At 32.8% G+C, this 14,649-nt stretch overlaps 1 protein-coding gene across 3 annotated transcripts in view; it reads left to right on the top strand.

The window, feature by feature from the left end:
* Positions 1 to 295: 295 nt before the first annotated feature.
* Positions 296 to 14,649, top strand: part of LOC129808219 (uncharacterized) — a 28,438-nt gene continuing 14,084 nt past the window's right edge. For all 3 annotated transcript variants that reach the window (XM_055858026.1, XM_055858024.1, XM_055858027.1), the window contains exon 1: positions 296 to 802. In XM_055858026.1, coding sequence (XP_055714001.1) covers positions 800 to 802 — 3 coding nt within the window. In that variant the 5' untranslated portion in view covers positions 296 to 799. The remainder of the gene's footprint in view (positions 803 to 14,649) is intronic.

Here is a 14,649-nt window from a genome sequence, read left to right as displayed (position 1 = left end):
GCATAAATTATGTGTCGCCAAGAAAGAATAAACATTCCGGCAATTCCATCCCAAAGTACCAAGACCGTAAATCTCCAGGTGAGAAAGTAAATGACAGAGGGAAAAGTTGTGGAGGAAAAAAGTGAAGTTACAAGCTTTGCTTTAAAAAAAATGGTCATATTAGCCCTGTTGGATGTCGATGTGGTTGAGTATCGTGCAGAGCTGTGAGGCATCAACACTGATCGTCAGAGACGCACGAACTCACCTCCGTCAAAGAAGAGTAGAAGTGGATTGGAAATGGGTCAGTGAGGTATAAACGCGATAAAAGTCTTCTCATCATTTTACTTCTGCGTTGTGTCTCGGTCGTGACGGACCACTCTTTCGGTGTTATTCCTCCGCGAATCGCGCAGTTAGCAGTGCTGGTGTTTTATTGTTGTGACTCTAGTGAAGTTCACTGTCTTGGAGGACTAACTTATCAACAAGATCCCGCTGATTCCAGGACGATCCTGAGACATCAAGCAACAAATCCTTTTGAAGGATTAAAATTTGAAAATTTTCAACTCAAAATTCAAAGAAAGATGGTTAAGTGAACAAATCCCGCCAAAAAGTCAGAGACATCCAGGACAATCTCTGGAACCAAAATAAAAGGATTAAGACAGACAGTGTTTCAGTGATCTCCTGAAGAAATGCCAGCTGTTGAGGCAATGAAAAGCCCCGTGATCGGTGAAAAGTGAGAAAGTGAAAAAAAGAGATTTGCAAACAGGAGCAAAACGACAACTTTTAGGAATATCCACAATTTATACAAAAACTATTACCCACAATGGTACGTCCTCCACTTTGATCCACTTTTCACTCTCTCTGTGAGAGACAATTTTCTGATATATACATATTTATGTAAATGCCCGGTGAAATTAATTCGATTTCTCGTTGATTGGATCAGATTATCTCGTTGGCCTGGGTGATATGTGTGCCTTCGAAAAGTGCGTATCGTATGTCTCTTCAGTGGACTTCACTTCTGGGCAAATAATTAAATTCATAAATACTCCCATATCTATTGAGAAAGTTCTGCAAAAAGATATAAATCTTTTCTCGATATTTCTATTGAAAATTCCACAGATTTTTCTAACGTCGAAAAACTACGCTTTGGAATGTTTCTTTTAATGTACCTTTTTATTTGTTTACTAATTTGAAGAATTTTGAAAGAAAAATAGTAATTTTTTTATTATAAAGGAGTTCACAAATGTTTAATACAATTTTAATAAAAAATTGTGTGGAAAATCACATAAAACCTTGAAAGGAAGTGAAAAAACTCGTCAGCAATTCTGTTTATGTTATAATTTCCTTAAGTGTTTATCAATTAAAATATATGTATAAAGAATTTGAATTTTTTAAATTATTATTGAGCATTTCCAAAATTACTTATTGGACAAATTGTCGATCTGATAGAATGTTGTGAGTAGTGGACGGAATAATAGGCTCAACCGCTTAACTTTTGCTCCTTATTTCTTTTACGATGTTTAGAGGATGGATGTCCTTTTCATCAGGTATCAAATCACACGATACTCATAATTCGAAGTAAAAATATAAAACCTATTGGAAAAATTATTAAAACATTCTAAAATTGTCAAAAATGCTTCGTATTCGTGGTCCTGATGAAGAGGACATCCATCCTTTTCATCAAGAAGAGTTTATTTTAAATTCATTAACTTCAATTTATTTTCTTTAAAATTAAGCGTAATCTCTATCGTTTCAAATACATTTAAGAATACATTTCAACACTGGTTTTGACAAATTTAATTAAAATATATCAGAAAGCAAAATTGTTGAACCCAGGGGGGACATTAGCTCTAAAAATGCGACCGATTTTAGTGTAAATTTTTCCCTGTTTTCGTTCACATTTCATGAGATATCTCCAAAACTACGTAGGTTGCCAATTTGGGGTTTTCGGTTGCCTATTCAATATTAAATTGACTTTTATTTTGCATTTATATTTTTTGCTAATTCATTCTACACTGACAAAAAACAGCTAATAAACTCAAAAGTTTTTTCGGCGCGCTAGAAACATATGGGAAACATAGGAAATGTCATGCCCCTGATTGAATCTAAAAATACTTATTATAATAAGGGTTAAATCTTCAAATCTGAAAACAGATAATTTTATATCACCATTTTATGCTTTCATTCAAAATTAAACTAATTTAGAAATGATCATTTGTTAACTCCGCAAGCTTTAAAGTTAAAGTAATATCTATATCTATTTTTTTTAAGTAAGTCGTGTTTTAAACCTTAATTTAATTGATTAAATTAACAATATTCACATTTACAGAACAGAAAATTTTTTAAGTGGTGTTTAATTTTAGAATTATCATTAAAAGTCTGAAGCTTCTTGAAGTAAAATTATTGAATTGAATTGAATTGAATTTTATTATCATCTCTGTTTTTCCCACCCCCCATGCGGCCATCGCCGTCTTAGTGTCGATTCCAACCTCCGGGATGAAAACGATGGAAAATCCCTTCATTGGTTGTATATTTCGGGACCGTACATATGCACGTAGGTCACTTATATGGGAAGATGGGTATGCTCACAGAGAGAGGTTTGAAAAACCTAGCCAATAAGGCTGTTTGGTTTTCTATCTGACTAAAATAAAATAAATAACTAAGTATATAAAGTTTTCACTTAATGATGTGGGTTGGCAAGTTCAAAAACACTCATAAACTTCACTAAACATACGCGGAGCTTAGGATCCTCACGACCTCCTCAGTGCACGCCGAATAGAGCCACGATCTGACTATCTCCATGGACAGCGCCGGAAACTTCAATGTCAAGTTGTTTATAATAGTTGGGGCTGAGAAATTGATGGACCTCGAGAATCCCGTAGTTCTCGGCCTGGGCACTACGCAGACCCGTCCCCTTCTTCCCATTCCGTCCGCTCTGCCAAAAAAGCGACGCTGGCCACACCGATCGAAGAACATCTCCGTGACTCTGTAGACATACAGATGCTGAATGGGCAGGATTCTCAATTTCTCAAACAATGGGCGAGTGTGTTCCCTTCTCCCCGCACGCAACATAGCTCTTATAGCTGATTTCTGCGCCACCTGGAGCCGTCCTATATATGTCTTGCAGGCATTACCCCAAAAAGGCACACCATACCTTAACCTCGACTCAATTAGAGCGAAGTAGAACGATCTCACGAGAGGAGGCGCACAGCATGCACGGAGGGCATATATCTGCCCTGTGACCTGTCTCACAGTAGTTTTTGTTGCGTCAATGTGGGGCTGCCACGTCATCTTTGTATCCAGAATGACTCCAAGATATCTGAATTCCGGGACCTGCTGAATTCCAATACACTTTTGTGTGCAAGCTCCAATACCTCTGAAGCAATCGGGAGAGTGGCATACCAGATAACGAGGCCCGGAAGGCATGTGCCCAAAATTCATTAACACAGTTTTTGTACTCATCACCATTCTATTTGCATCAAGCCAAGTCCTGATAATATCAAGGTCCCGATTCATCGCTTCACATACAATGTCCTCCGATCCACCACAATACAGGAGAGCCATGTCATCAGCATACGCCGTCATGGAGCCATTCAAACTGCATTCCAACAAATCATTCACGTACACAAGAAACAACAAAGGACCAAGCACAGATCCCTGAGGAACACCAAACTCACAGGGCAACGGCTCACTGACATGGCCGCCACAGACTCGCACTCGCTGCACTCTTCCCACCAAGTATGCTCTCAACCAGTCCAGGAACACTCCACGGTTATTTTAGGACGGTGAAGACATATTGTCAAATAATTAACTCTAAAACCAAATATTTAAAATATCTGTGTTTTTCTTCTATTTTGCGGTCTTTGGTTTCTCTTTGCTCATCTGAAACAGAGTGAGAAAATCGCAAGTGTCCGAAATTATAAATGGTTCCAAATTACCTCATTTTACCCTAGTCCTATGAAACATTGTATAAGTTTCACTGCACATCAAGATCTTAAGGCTTAAAATCCATGTTTCAAATGATTTTTAACTTAGGCTAAACATTGAATATATTATAACGTATGGGTAAAAATTAAGAATCATATTCTCTTATTACCTCTACTTTTTGTTTCCTCCTTCTGTGAGACATTTTTCCCATAAATTAATCAAAGTCAAAGATTACGAATGCAACATTCCATGTTATACATACATAGATACATTAAATTAAGCAAAACAATTTTGGGTCAGTAAATTAGTAGGAAAACTAAAGAAAAAAAACACTTTGGCGAGTTTACATTTTATTTTGGTAAGCGAGAAATTTGAAATGTTCTACAAAATTACTTATTACATTTTTGGCCCCAAAATTGCATTAAATTCGTGATGTTTTTATACGCAAAATTGACTTCTAATTTCATTACACACATTTGTACACTATGTTTTTTATTTGTTTTAATTAAGTGCCTATGATATTAATAAAATTTAACGCAAATCTTACATTAGTGACTGTATCGAAACCGTAAGGGAAACTTATACGGGCTTCAAACCTCAGATTTCTCAAAGATTCACAAAAATACTAAATTTCTAAATAATAAAAATGGTTACTAATTTATTGAAATCTTTTTGATCAATTGATTTTACTATAGGGGAGAACGGGGCTGTTTCCATCAGGAGAGAAAATATAAACATTTTTAGAAATTCTTTTCGCTTCTAAAGTTAACACTTTTATTTTCGCTTATTCTTTTAAAGTGCAAAATAGAACGTCATATTTTTCAGTAAAAAATACATGTAATTTAGTCAAATAACTTTAAATCTGTGTTTTTCTTGAAATTGAAAGCAAGATTTTTTGCACAAATATTTTTTATTGCTTTTTACTGATATCAGTAACGAAACGTAGGGTCAAAATGAATTCAAACCTTCAAAAGAAATGTCAGCAAGACTATGACTGAAGGCACCAAAACAACTTAAAATGAATAAAAAATATGTAGGGGGAGGTGGGGCTACTTTTATATGTTATACGACTTTTTCGCATATTTTTAATGGAAACTGGATTTTAACATGATGCCATTTGGATATACAAAATAATTGTGGATATAAATAAAATTATTATAAGGATCAGCTTCATCTAGAAATAGGCGAAAAAGTCGTATAACAATCTAGCTCCATATCTCAAAATAGCCCCACCTCCCCCTATTCACAGTATCTTTTTGAGACAGTCTTACCTGATAGCGGGTTAATTTTTATATGTTTTGGATGTATTGATCATTTTGGCCATTTCGCATTTTAATCAGTTTACAAATGATTAATCAATTTACAATGTAATACGAGAAAAAATGTCCCTTCAGACGTTTTAATCTTTTACACCGGCAGGAACTTGAAGTCACAACCGACAGTCGTGCCAGGGGTCGCCCTGCCCAAGAAATATACGCTCTTACCAATTATACCACGAAACTCCTTCAGTTACAGATTTTCATAATTTAATTGTTTTCGAATTTATTATTCTATTTTTTTGTAAATTCTGAGTCTGATTTTGAAAAACAAATTTTAAAAAGTATTTTAAAAAAATCTTGTAAAAAATGCAGATACAATAAAGGTTGAGGCAAATTCCTACTTATTGTCTTTTTCATTTCTTTTTTCTACTTTGTTTTGGATTTTTATTTATTTTTGATCCTTTCATTGTTAAAAGAGACAACCAACAATAAGCGGTTTTGAAAATTTATCATTATTAATCTTATCGAGACACTTTATTTGGTATTACAATGTAATCATTACAATATGCCTCGTGTTGGAAGAATCTGCTGATCGTAGATTGCCCAGGAACGCTTTCCCCGTAGTGAAAGCTTCTTCCGTGCTCCTGAAGGTTTTATGGGCAGAGGCGGTGCATTTTATTACGTTCACAGTGAAAATGTCTTTTTCTCGACATTCAGTTGCTTGCACCGGGTGGAACTCGAACTCACAGCTGTGAGAGTCGAGTCAGATATCTCACCGCCCAAGAGCCAACGGTCTTGCCGGTCTTGCCTATTGTGACACTGAGATCCCCTTTTTTGAAAATTAATAATGGGGAATAACATCTTACATACAATATTGATTGAGCATTTAGCGAAATATTTTGTAACTTTGAATTGATTTTACTCTTATCAGATACCAAAAATTACCTGGAAACTTTAAAAAAGTATAAAGGAATAGTTTCTCTGTCTATAAACCCTTTTATTCATGTGTGAAGCGTCGAACCTTTGAGCCGTTTTTAGATTAATACATCTCTGACAGAAATTTGTTGAATTACAAAGAATCAAATACGTTGACACTATTGGAGTCGTATACCTTATAAGTCTTACCGAGGAGTTCTTACATTCTTGACCATAAATTGTGGTTCAATTCAAAGTTATTAATTTGAGTTTTTTAATTTGAAAAAGTAACATATATATATATATATGAACTTCTGGTTGTCGACCGTATGGATATTTAAGGCAAGTCAAGGTGGCAGTTCGGTTTATTTTTCTGTTCTTCAATTTATTTTCTTCAGCCAACGTTTCGATCCTGGATGGGATCTTCTTCAGGGCCTAATTACAATTAACAAATCCATATTTTACTTTATAAATTATTTACACTTTGGGAGTAACGAATAAATTTCAAAATAATTCAAGACTTCAAGGAATAAATGTTTTGTTCATGGAATTTTATTGTATATTGAAGTTTTTAGTTTTTCCTATTCCATTTCAAGTAACTATGAAAGGGGTGTTGATTTTTTTTTTCTATTTCTACCAAACTGCCTCAATTTTCGATATTAAAGCTTCCTCTTTTGTTCACTCTTAAATTTGTAAAGAAAACAACAAATTTTGTTTAACAAAAAAACATGGTACTTAAAAATAAATAAACTTCTGTAGAGCGTATGGCCCATTCGACAGTTGTTAACTCAGACGACAGCCAAACCCACCAATCCTAATCCTTCATTCCTATGACACATCCAACACATCATCTCTAGGCGAGTGCTGAAGGTTGTTATATGGTGCTCCTGTTGCTTATGGCAATTATACCATACTAGTACTTCAGTGAGTGAACATCAGTCGCCGTGGACAATTCACTCCGAGGAAGTTGAAAGATGGGTGGCACCTTCAGTTCCCCATTTTCCTTTAATAAGTTATATGTTAATTTCCGTGAGCCCCATCAGGACTTACACTTCTGTAAGAGGCCCATAAGAACAACTTTTTGAATTAAAAAATCTAACTGGATTTTTGGTCTTAGGGTATTGTTCTTCAACGAAGAAATACTGATTTTAGTTCAACTTTAAGAAATTTATCAATGTCTTTGCTTTTCCCACAAATGAGCAATATCTTGGTAAATAAGTTGGGTGGGATTAGCATGGAAGTTTGCATCTTATCTTGTGATTTTCTTTTTCTTCCAATTATGAAGGAATAGCACATGAAAAAAGTGTGATGTGGCGGAAATAGCATTGTTTTTAGTGCAAACATACTCACACCTCAACATCAGAAAAAGAAGACATAGCCGAGAATCTTGAATATGGGAATTCAATGAGTGAAATTTTCTCGTGTACATATTTTTTCAGCTTCTTTAATACCCCATCCACGTAAAGTTGCGGGTATTTTTTGTGTAGAAAAAAAGCTGTAGGGGAAAGTGCCTATTCTTTGCCCGATTCCATATAATGACTAAATTTTTCATATGTTTATCAATAAATTTGACTCATTGCACCCAAATTTTAAAAACTAGGGAAAAGTGTCCTGTTTTAAAATATATAGCAGAATCACATTTATTTAGAAACATAGGAAAAATTTTCTAATTGTAAAGCTTGGGACTGTGCAAAGCATGGGCACTTTCCCCTATACCAAATTGTCAGTTGTTGGAGTATTTGTGGAGGTAGGAAAAAGAATAACCTTGTTCAAAGTGTGCAATTTTCGATTGAGATTTTGATTTATGAGAAAGATTGTGGTACCCCATTGAAGTCATCTTTCTTGCACTTGTTTCTCAAAGTCTTTTGCAAACAGTGTTTCTAATTTAATTGTTCAATTCATCATTTGGCGCGATATTTCTTGGCAAGCGGCAGCTGAAAGATGTGGATGGATATTTGATTAACAGGCATTTCTTTTAATTGGCTCTCAATCAATCAAACCACTCAACTTTTATAAGAAGAAATTTTCCCAATGTGATTAATGCAGAAAATACTCGCTGCATGCTCGACAAATAGATTCAAAGTGACCACAATCAAATTCATTGATTAAACACCAGCATTGGACTTTTCTTGAAGGCATCACGAATCCAAAAGCCAATAAAAGTCATTAATCTTTGGATGTGAGTCTTGAGAAATTTAACACATTCGAAAGGCATTGTTAATGAAAACTCATTAGATATTTCTATTTTGTCTCACTCCAATTTTTCATGCTAATCATTGCACAGAAAGAGGTAATGTCTAATTGAAAATTCCCAAAAAGATATCAAGTCCACCCTCGAATATGTTCACCTCAAAAGTTAAATTTCACTCAAATCCAACAAACAAACACCTTTGTGAATCAATTGAGAACAGATTTAATTAGCAATTGACTCAGAAATATATTTAAGCAGATCCGGCGAGAGTATCTCTCAAAAAATCCGTGTCTTTTGCCCAAAAGATAATTCTGGGTGTTGGGGAATCAATTAAACTCAATTTTATTGCAAAGAGAGTGATTGAGTGTTGAAGTTTTTCCCCAGAAGAAAGTCTTTCTGTCTCTAAAGTTGTAATTAAATTGAACACGGATTTTCGTTGACTTTTTTTTCCTTCCTTACTCCAATCTTTCTGTGAAAAAATCAGTGAACGTGACAAGTCGATACAATTTCTTTGAATGTTTTTTTGTAAGATAAAAAAAAGTCCACTCATGATCAAAATCACCCAGAAATTTTATGCAGAAATTTAACGATCTCTGCGCAAAAACCGGCATTGGCTTTATCAAAGCAAGGTGTTTTATGTGCAAAAAGGCGCGAAGAGTTTCTATGTGTACAACTTCCTTTTTTGGCATGTGTCTTGTTAGTTAATGCTAAAAGATGAGGTGAAATTAATGTGATGCATTGGAAGCTTCTTCATGAAATTTCTCCTTCTTTCACAAGAAATACCCATCGTAGGTGAGAGACAGTGGATGCACTTGATTTTATAATACAATAATTTTCACATGGAAAACAATGATAAAGTGGTACAAGTAAATTTAATGGTGTTTCAGGGTCTTCTTCTTCACCACAGAGAAATGCAATATTGAGAAGAATTTTTGGGAGAAGGAACCTCAATTTAAAAGTAGTTTAGTTGGTTTAGTGGTCTTCTAAACTTTTATATAAGTCATAATTTAGTCGATATTCACGAAAGAAATTATTTTACCTTCTCAAAAGACCTTTGGGAAACAACAAATATTTTTCTAGTTATCAAGTAAAATTGTTAGTTGTAAATGAAATCTATAAAAGTAGCTCTCTACGGTAGGGGAAGATTTTTAGGCTTCGCACATACCTACTCTGGCTTTGAACATTTCATATTTTTTCTATGTTCCCTTAATGAATCTGACCAATTTTTTTCAAGAAATGTGTGACTTAAGACTAGCTATTAAAATATATCGTTATTATGTCTGATTCATTCAAAAAAATATGGGAAAATATGAAGTGTTGTGTACGAAACCTGAAAGCCTTCCAATGTTCCAATACATAAGGTATGACAATTTATAAACAAATTCAAAATTCTTACTTTCTTTTTCAAAGTCAACATAAGGAAAGCAAATAAAATAAAGGAAATCGAAATTATAATTACTAAACTATTTATTTTAAAAAAATCTACTTATCAACTCAATATAACTTAATAATTTATAACTCATTATAAATCCTTTTTTCTGAAGTATATCTTTAAACTACCGAATTTTAAATTTTAAGTGTCATATTTATTTAAGTTTTTAAACAACATTTTACAAACTTAATAATAACGGAACTGAAGTTGAAATATCAAACTTATTTACGATTTCTTTAATTTTAAAGCTTATCCTGAGGACCTTTTAAATCTTTAAATACAGAAAATTTATGGATAAGATTTCTGAATTGTGAGACCATGTGAGACAAAGAGCGTTTAAGGTTAAATTATTGGTGCCAATCGAAAGATTTACTATTCTGAGTTAAAGGCTAATAACGCTGCAACTATGCCAGTCTTTCCTCAATTTTTTCTGTATTTAAAGGTTTATGAAAGATCTTCTCAATCAGTTTTCAATTTAAAAAAAAGCTCTAAAGAGCTAGGCATTTACATTTCAGCTAGGTTATTGCAAAGTTTGTTACGTTTACTTTAAGTACTTTAAATACTTTAAAAAAGAATATGATTTAGAGTGGTGTCACCACTTCTCGCCAGTAACCCACTTCTCGCCACCTATAGTTAAATCGAAGAAAAATCATATAATATGACTAATAAAAAGGATATGAGGAAGAAAAAGCAACGCTGAATATATTTTTTAATAATATTGTCCAAAATAATTGAGTTTGGACCTTTTCAAGTAGGTGGCGAGAAGTGGTTATTTTTGAATTTTTAATAAAAATATATTTTTTTAAGTAATCGACCGTTAAATTGAGGGACTATTAGGGTGACATATCTATAGACAACATACCTAAGTAACTTTGTGTCAAATTTAAGTTACTTTATAATAAGGGTTTAAAAATGATAATTAAATTAATTTCAGTTTTTCCTAAAAGTGGCGATAAGTGGTTACTCCACCCTAGCCATGAATATTAGATTTAAAAATTTAATGTTTTATAATTACTCATATACCGTGAAAATCAGGATGGTAAAAATTACCATCCTCCACACAAAATTTTAATACCCAGATAGTAAAAAAGTCTACTTGTCGTATAGTACACTTTACTTTCCAGATATCTATTAGAATGTAGAATCCTGTAAATTTTTTTCTATTTGAATTAATTCTTGATCTTTGTTTGAAAGATTGCGATCTTTCTGATTTTCTGATTGATATTTTCAGATTCTAAGCCATTGTGGGGCATGAAAGTATCTTTCCAATATTGGCGATCGCATTTAGATTGGACACAAGACCTTTGTGATGACGGTCGAGCTTCTTTCGATTGCGCCACGAATTCCTAAAGTCTGTACAAAGTAAATCATGAACTGTTGCATTACCCTTTAAGATATTCTGAGATCACATTCTAACATGACATTTTGAGATGGTAAATTTTACAATGAAGTTACTATCCTCCATCAAATTCAACTATCTTCAAGTTAAATTGTGATATCTAATCTTGGGGTCCTGGACTCTGTGATAACCAAATTATCCACTCCTCAAGGCTCAAAATACGGAGCTCCATGTTCCCATTCGCTCGATCGAACCAAGATTGCTCCCGTTCTGAACAAACACCTTGTTGCGGTACCGTTCCCAAGAAAGGAAATGATTCACCGCTTTCAAAATATGACTGTTGTAATCTTTAGGTAATATAAAATCTTTCCGGTTAATAAAATCTTCTATCCAGCCAGTAAGATCTACACTGAGAAAAAAAGAGGGTGCGATTAACATTTTTTCCTCATAACTTTAACACTTTTTAGGTGTCAAAATATATCAACATTTTTTATTGTTAATTTTACACCTTTTAAAGGGTAAAATTAGCATGAAAAGGGTAACTTTAACCCCCAATACACCTAAAAAGGGTAATATTTACACAGATTTCGGATCAATACTGCAGGGTAAAATTAACAGTTCCGGAATGTTATTTTAACTTTTTCGGATTTCTCTCAGTGTACTATACGGATATTAAAACCTCTGAGAAGAGTGTGGTTAAATCTAAAAAAAGGATAGTAAAATTTATCATCCGATTATTAGAATCCAATTTCCATAGTATAGTGAATTCTAAAAATTTAAGATAGATTCTAAAAGATGATGTCTATGGAGGATGTTATATTCTATTCAATTTGTATCTTCTTTACAAACATTGTTCGTAACATGATCACTTGACGAGCGATTTTTGCTTTTTTTTACAAACATTCATTCGTACATTTTTGTTCATCTGGCAAAATTTTACGAACAAATGACAAAATTTTAAGAAAATATTTCTATGTGTGTATTATGTACGAATATTTGTGAACAAATGTTTGTAAAAGAACAAAAATGCTCGTCAAGCCATTATATTGCAAACAATGTTTGTAAAAAAGTACACACTTTTACGAACCTTTTGGTGGATTATACTATTTATGAGCATTTCGTAAGTTCTTAAGCATTTACAAACATCACGAACGATTTAACGAAATAGAATAAATAGAATAGATGAAGTTAATAGGTTTTAACAAAACAATCGTAAATATTCAAATTTAGACACAATTTATTCGATTGTTCGAATCAACTGAATTAGAAGCATTATTAGCTTTTAAACTCAAAATAATAAATGTTTAATATTAACCGTTCAGTCAATTAATATTTTAACTTAAATCTTTATCATTTCTTTTTCACAAAACAAACAAGCGAATGCCTTTTAATCCAGTTAAAATTATGAGTCAACCCATTAAGAAAATACTCGAACTACTTATGCCCTTTTTGTAAAATTGAAAATCAAGTGCATCTGATTTTAAAAAGTAATTAATTAACCTGAAAATGTTATTTAATTACGACCCTCTTAGCAAATATTTAAAGTCCATAATTAAGTAAACATCTAAATTTAAAATACAAGCGGCAAAATGTTGTCTCCCAAACCTCAAAAATATCTAACAAACAATAAACAAAATTTCTCTTCTATAAAGACCATAAATTTGATAAACTTTTGTGAGTTTAGGTAATCAAAGTTCCGGTATTAAGTTCACAACTGCCCAATAAATTTGATTTTGTTACAAAGCTATAATCAATTTTACAACTTCTTGTGTCATCTTCAGAGATTTCATAACAAAACTCTCGATGATTCATCAAAATTAGCCTTTTTATGGAAGCGGAAGTTGCACAGATTGCAACAATAAAATTGATGCCAAAGACCTTAGCATTGATTGACCATTTCAATTGCATTAAATCCTATTCTCCCTCTACACTAAATGAATTACCATTCTGCTACAAAGGTAAATCTGAAAAATTTCACGGAGAGATTTACCACCTGCCGATTTTAATAGACTTCCCGTGGCAAGATGACACCTTTAGGATGTCATAAATAATATTGCAATAAACACTATTTTTTTTGAACCATATTCCCATCATTATGCTAATTACAGTGCATGGTCTTTTCTTTTACGCCAATTCAACACCTTCGTTGATAAAGCTTCCACATATTGATTTTTCTCGCAGCACGAAGGAAAAAAAATAGGTGAAGATTCACTGAAAGAAAAGCGAAAATAGAATAAATTAATAAATATTATATTAAATTGACATGAGTTACAAGTGAGATTAGTCTGTTTGAGTCCACAAACATTTGCATATTCGCATCTCTCGATTTCTTTACGCGTGGCTTTCGCTCGAAATTGTGGTTGTTTTTATTTTTGTTATTTTGCTCAGAAAAGACTTTCCCATCATCAATAATTCCAATTTATGGTTTTTCAATCGGTGTGAACAATTAATCGGTGCTCATTTCTTCGATTGTAAATTAATCGATGTCTATTCTTCCGATAAATTGCGTAGCTTTCAGAAGAGCAATAATCCCAGAAATTATCAGGCACTGAACTGCTTTTGTAAAGCATCAAATTATCTCAGAAGCATAGTATTATTTTCATTGAAAAGCTCAAACTATGTGATTTTGTTAAACAAATAGCTTTTAGAAAATATTGGATTAACATAGAAGATATACCATTACCTAAATAATGATGCAGATTTAATATAATAACGGACTGCATCTTATACTCAGCTTTTCTAAATTAACATTTAAATTAATTTTCTTAATTAAACAATAATTCGAAGTTTAAAAATGTGCCAAACCATTGCAAAAACAAACTAATCATTTGCTCTTATTAAAATTCAGATGAAATAAATTGAAAACCTGATAAAAAACATTGACATTATTCAACTGTCATCCAAAATATATTTTGTAGAAAATAATTCTTATGACAATTATACTTCAATTATACTGGGAGTTGCAGGAATCCCAAAAGTTAGTAGGGGAAAGTACTCTCCCTTCGAACGTCCATTCCTTCGAATAATGTGAATTTCTTATACTTTTCTTAAGAGATTTACACATGATTATCACATAATTATCAATAATTGATGATAAGCTAACTAATTTTTAATGGAAATGTGTACGTTTCTTAAGAAAACTAAAAGTAAATTCATATTATTCGAAGACACTAACGTTTGAAGGGAGAGTTCTTTTCCCTGGTAAGTTAGTCAATGAAAAGAAAAGAAACAATTTTAAACCGGCAAGGGTTTTTGTGATCAGTAACCTGGTAAAAAAGACTATAAAAAAAATCATTTGCTCAGTAAATCAGTGATAAGCCCAGATAAGCTTATGGTAGCTGAGATACTTTACAGGCGACATCGAAATGCGTGCAACTCGGAATGCGTGAATATTCGATTGTGAGTTAATTTTTTTGGGGTAAAGAATCGCGTCAAATAAATTATTCTTGTTGAAGCAGAAATTGTAAACTATAAATGCCCAAAAATAATAAAATATTCTTGACAAAGAGAAATTTAAAAAAAAAGTTATACATTACTTTATCATTTTCGATTTGATTTAAAGAGGCTTAATAGCATATTTAATTTCTTTTATTGATAAAAATTAAACTCT

Source organism: Phlebotomus papatasi, chromosome 3 (genome assembly GCF_024763615.1).
Source record: "Phlebotomus papatasi isolate M1 chromosome 3, Ppap_2.1, whole genome shotgun sequence".
Taxonomy (NCBI): Eukaryota; Metazoa; Arthropoda; class Insecta; order Diptera; family Psychodidae; genus Phlebotomus; species Phlebotomus papatasi.
This window is presented reverse-complemented; position numbering and strand designations above follow the sequence as displayed.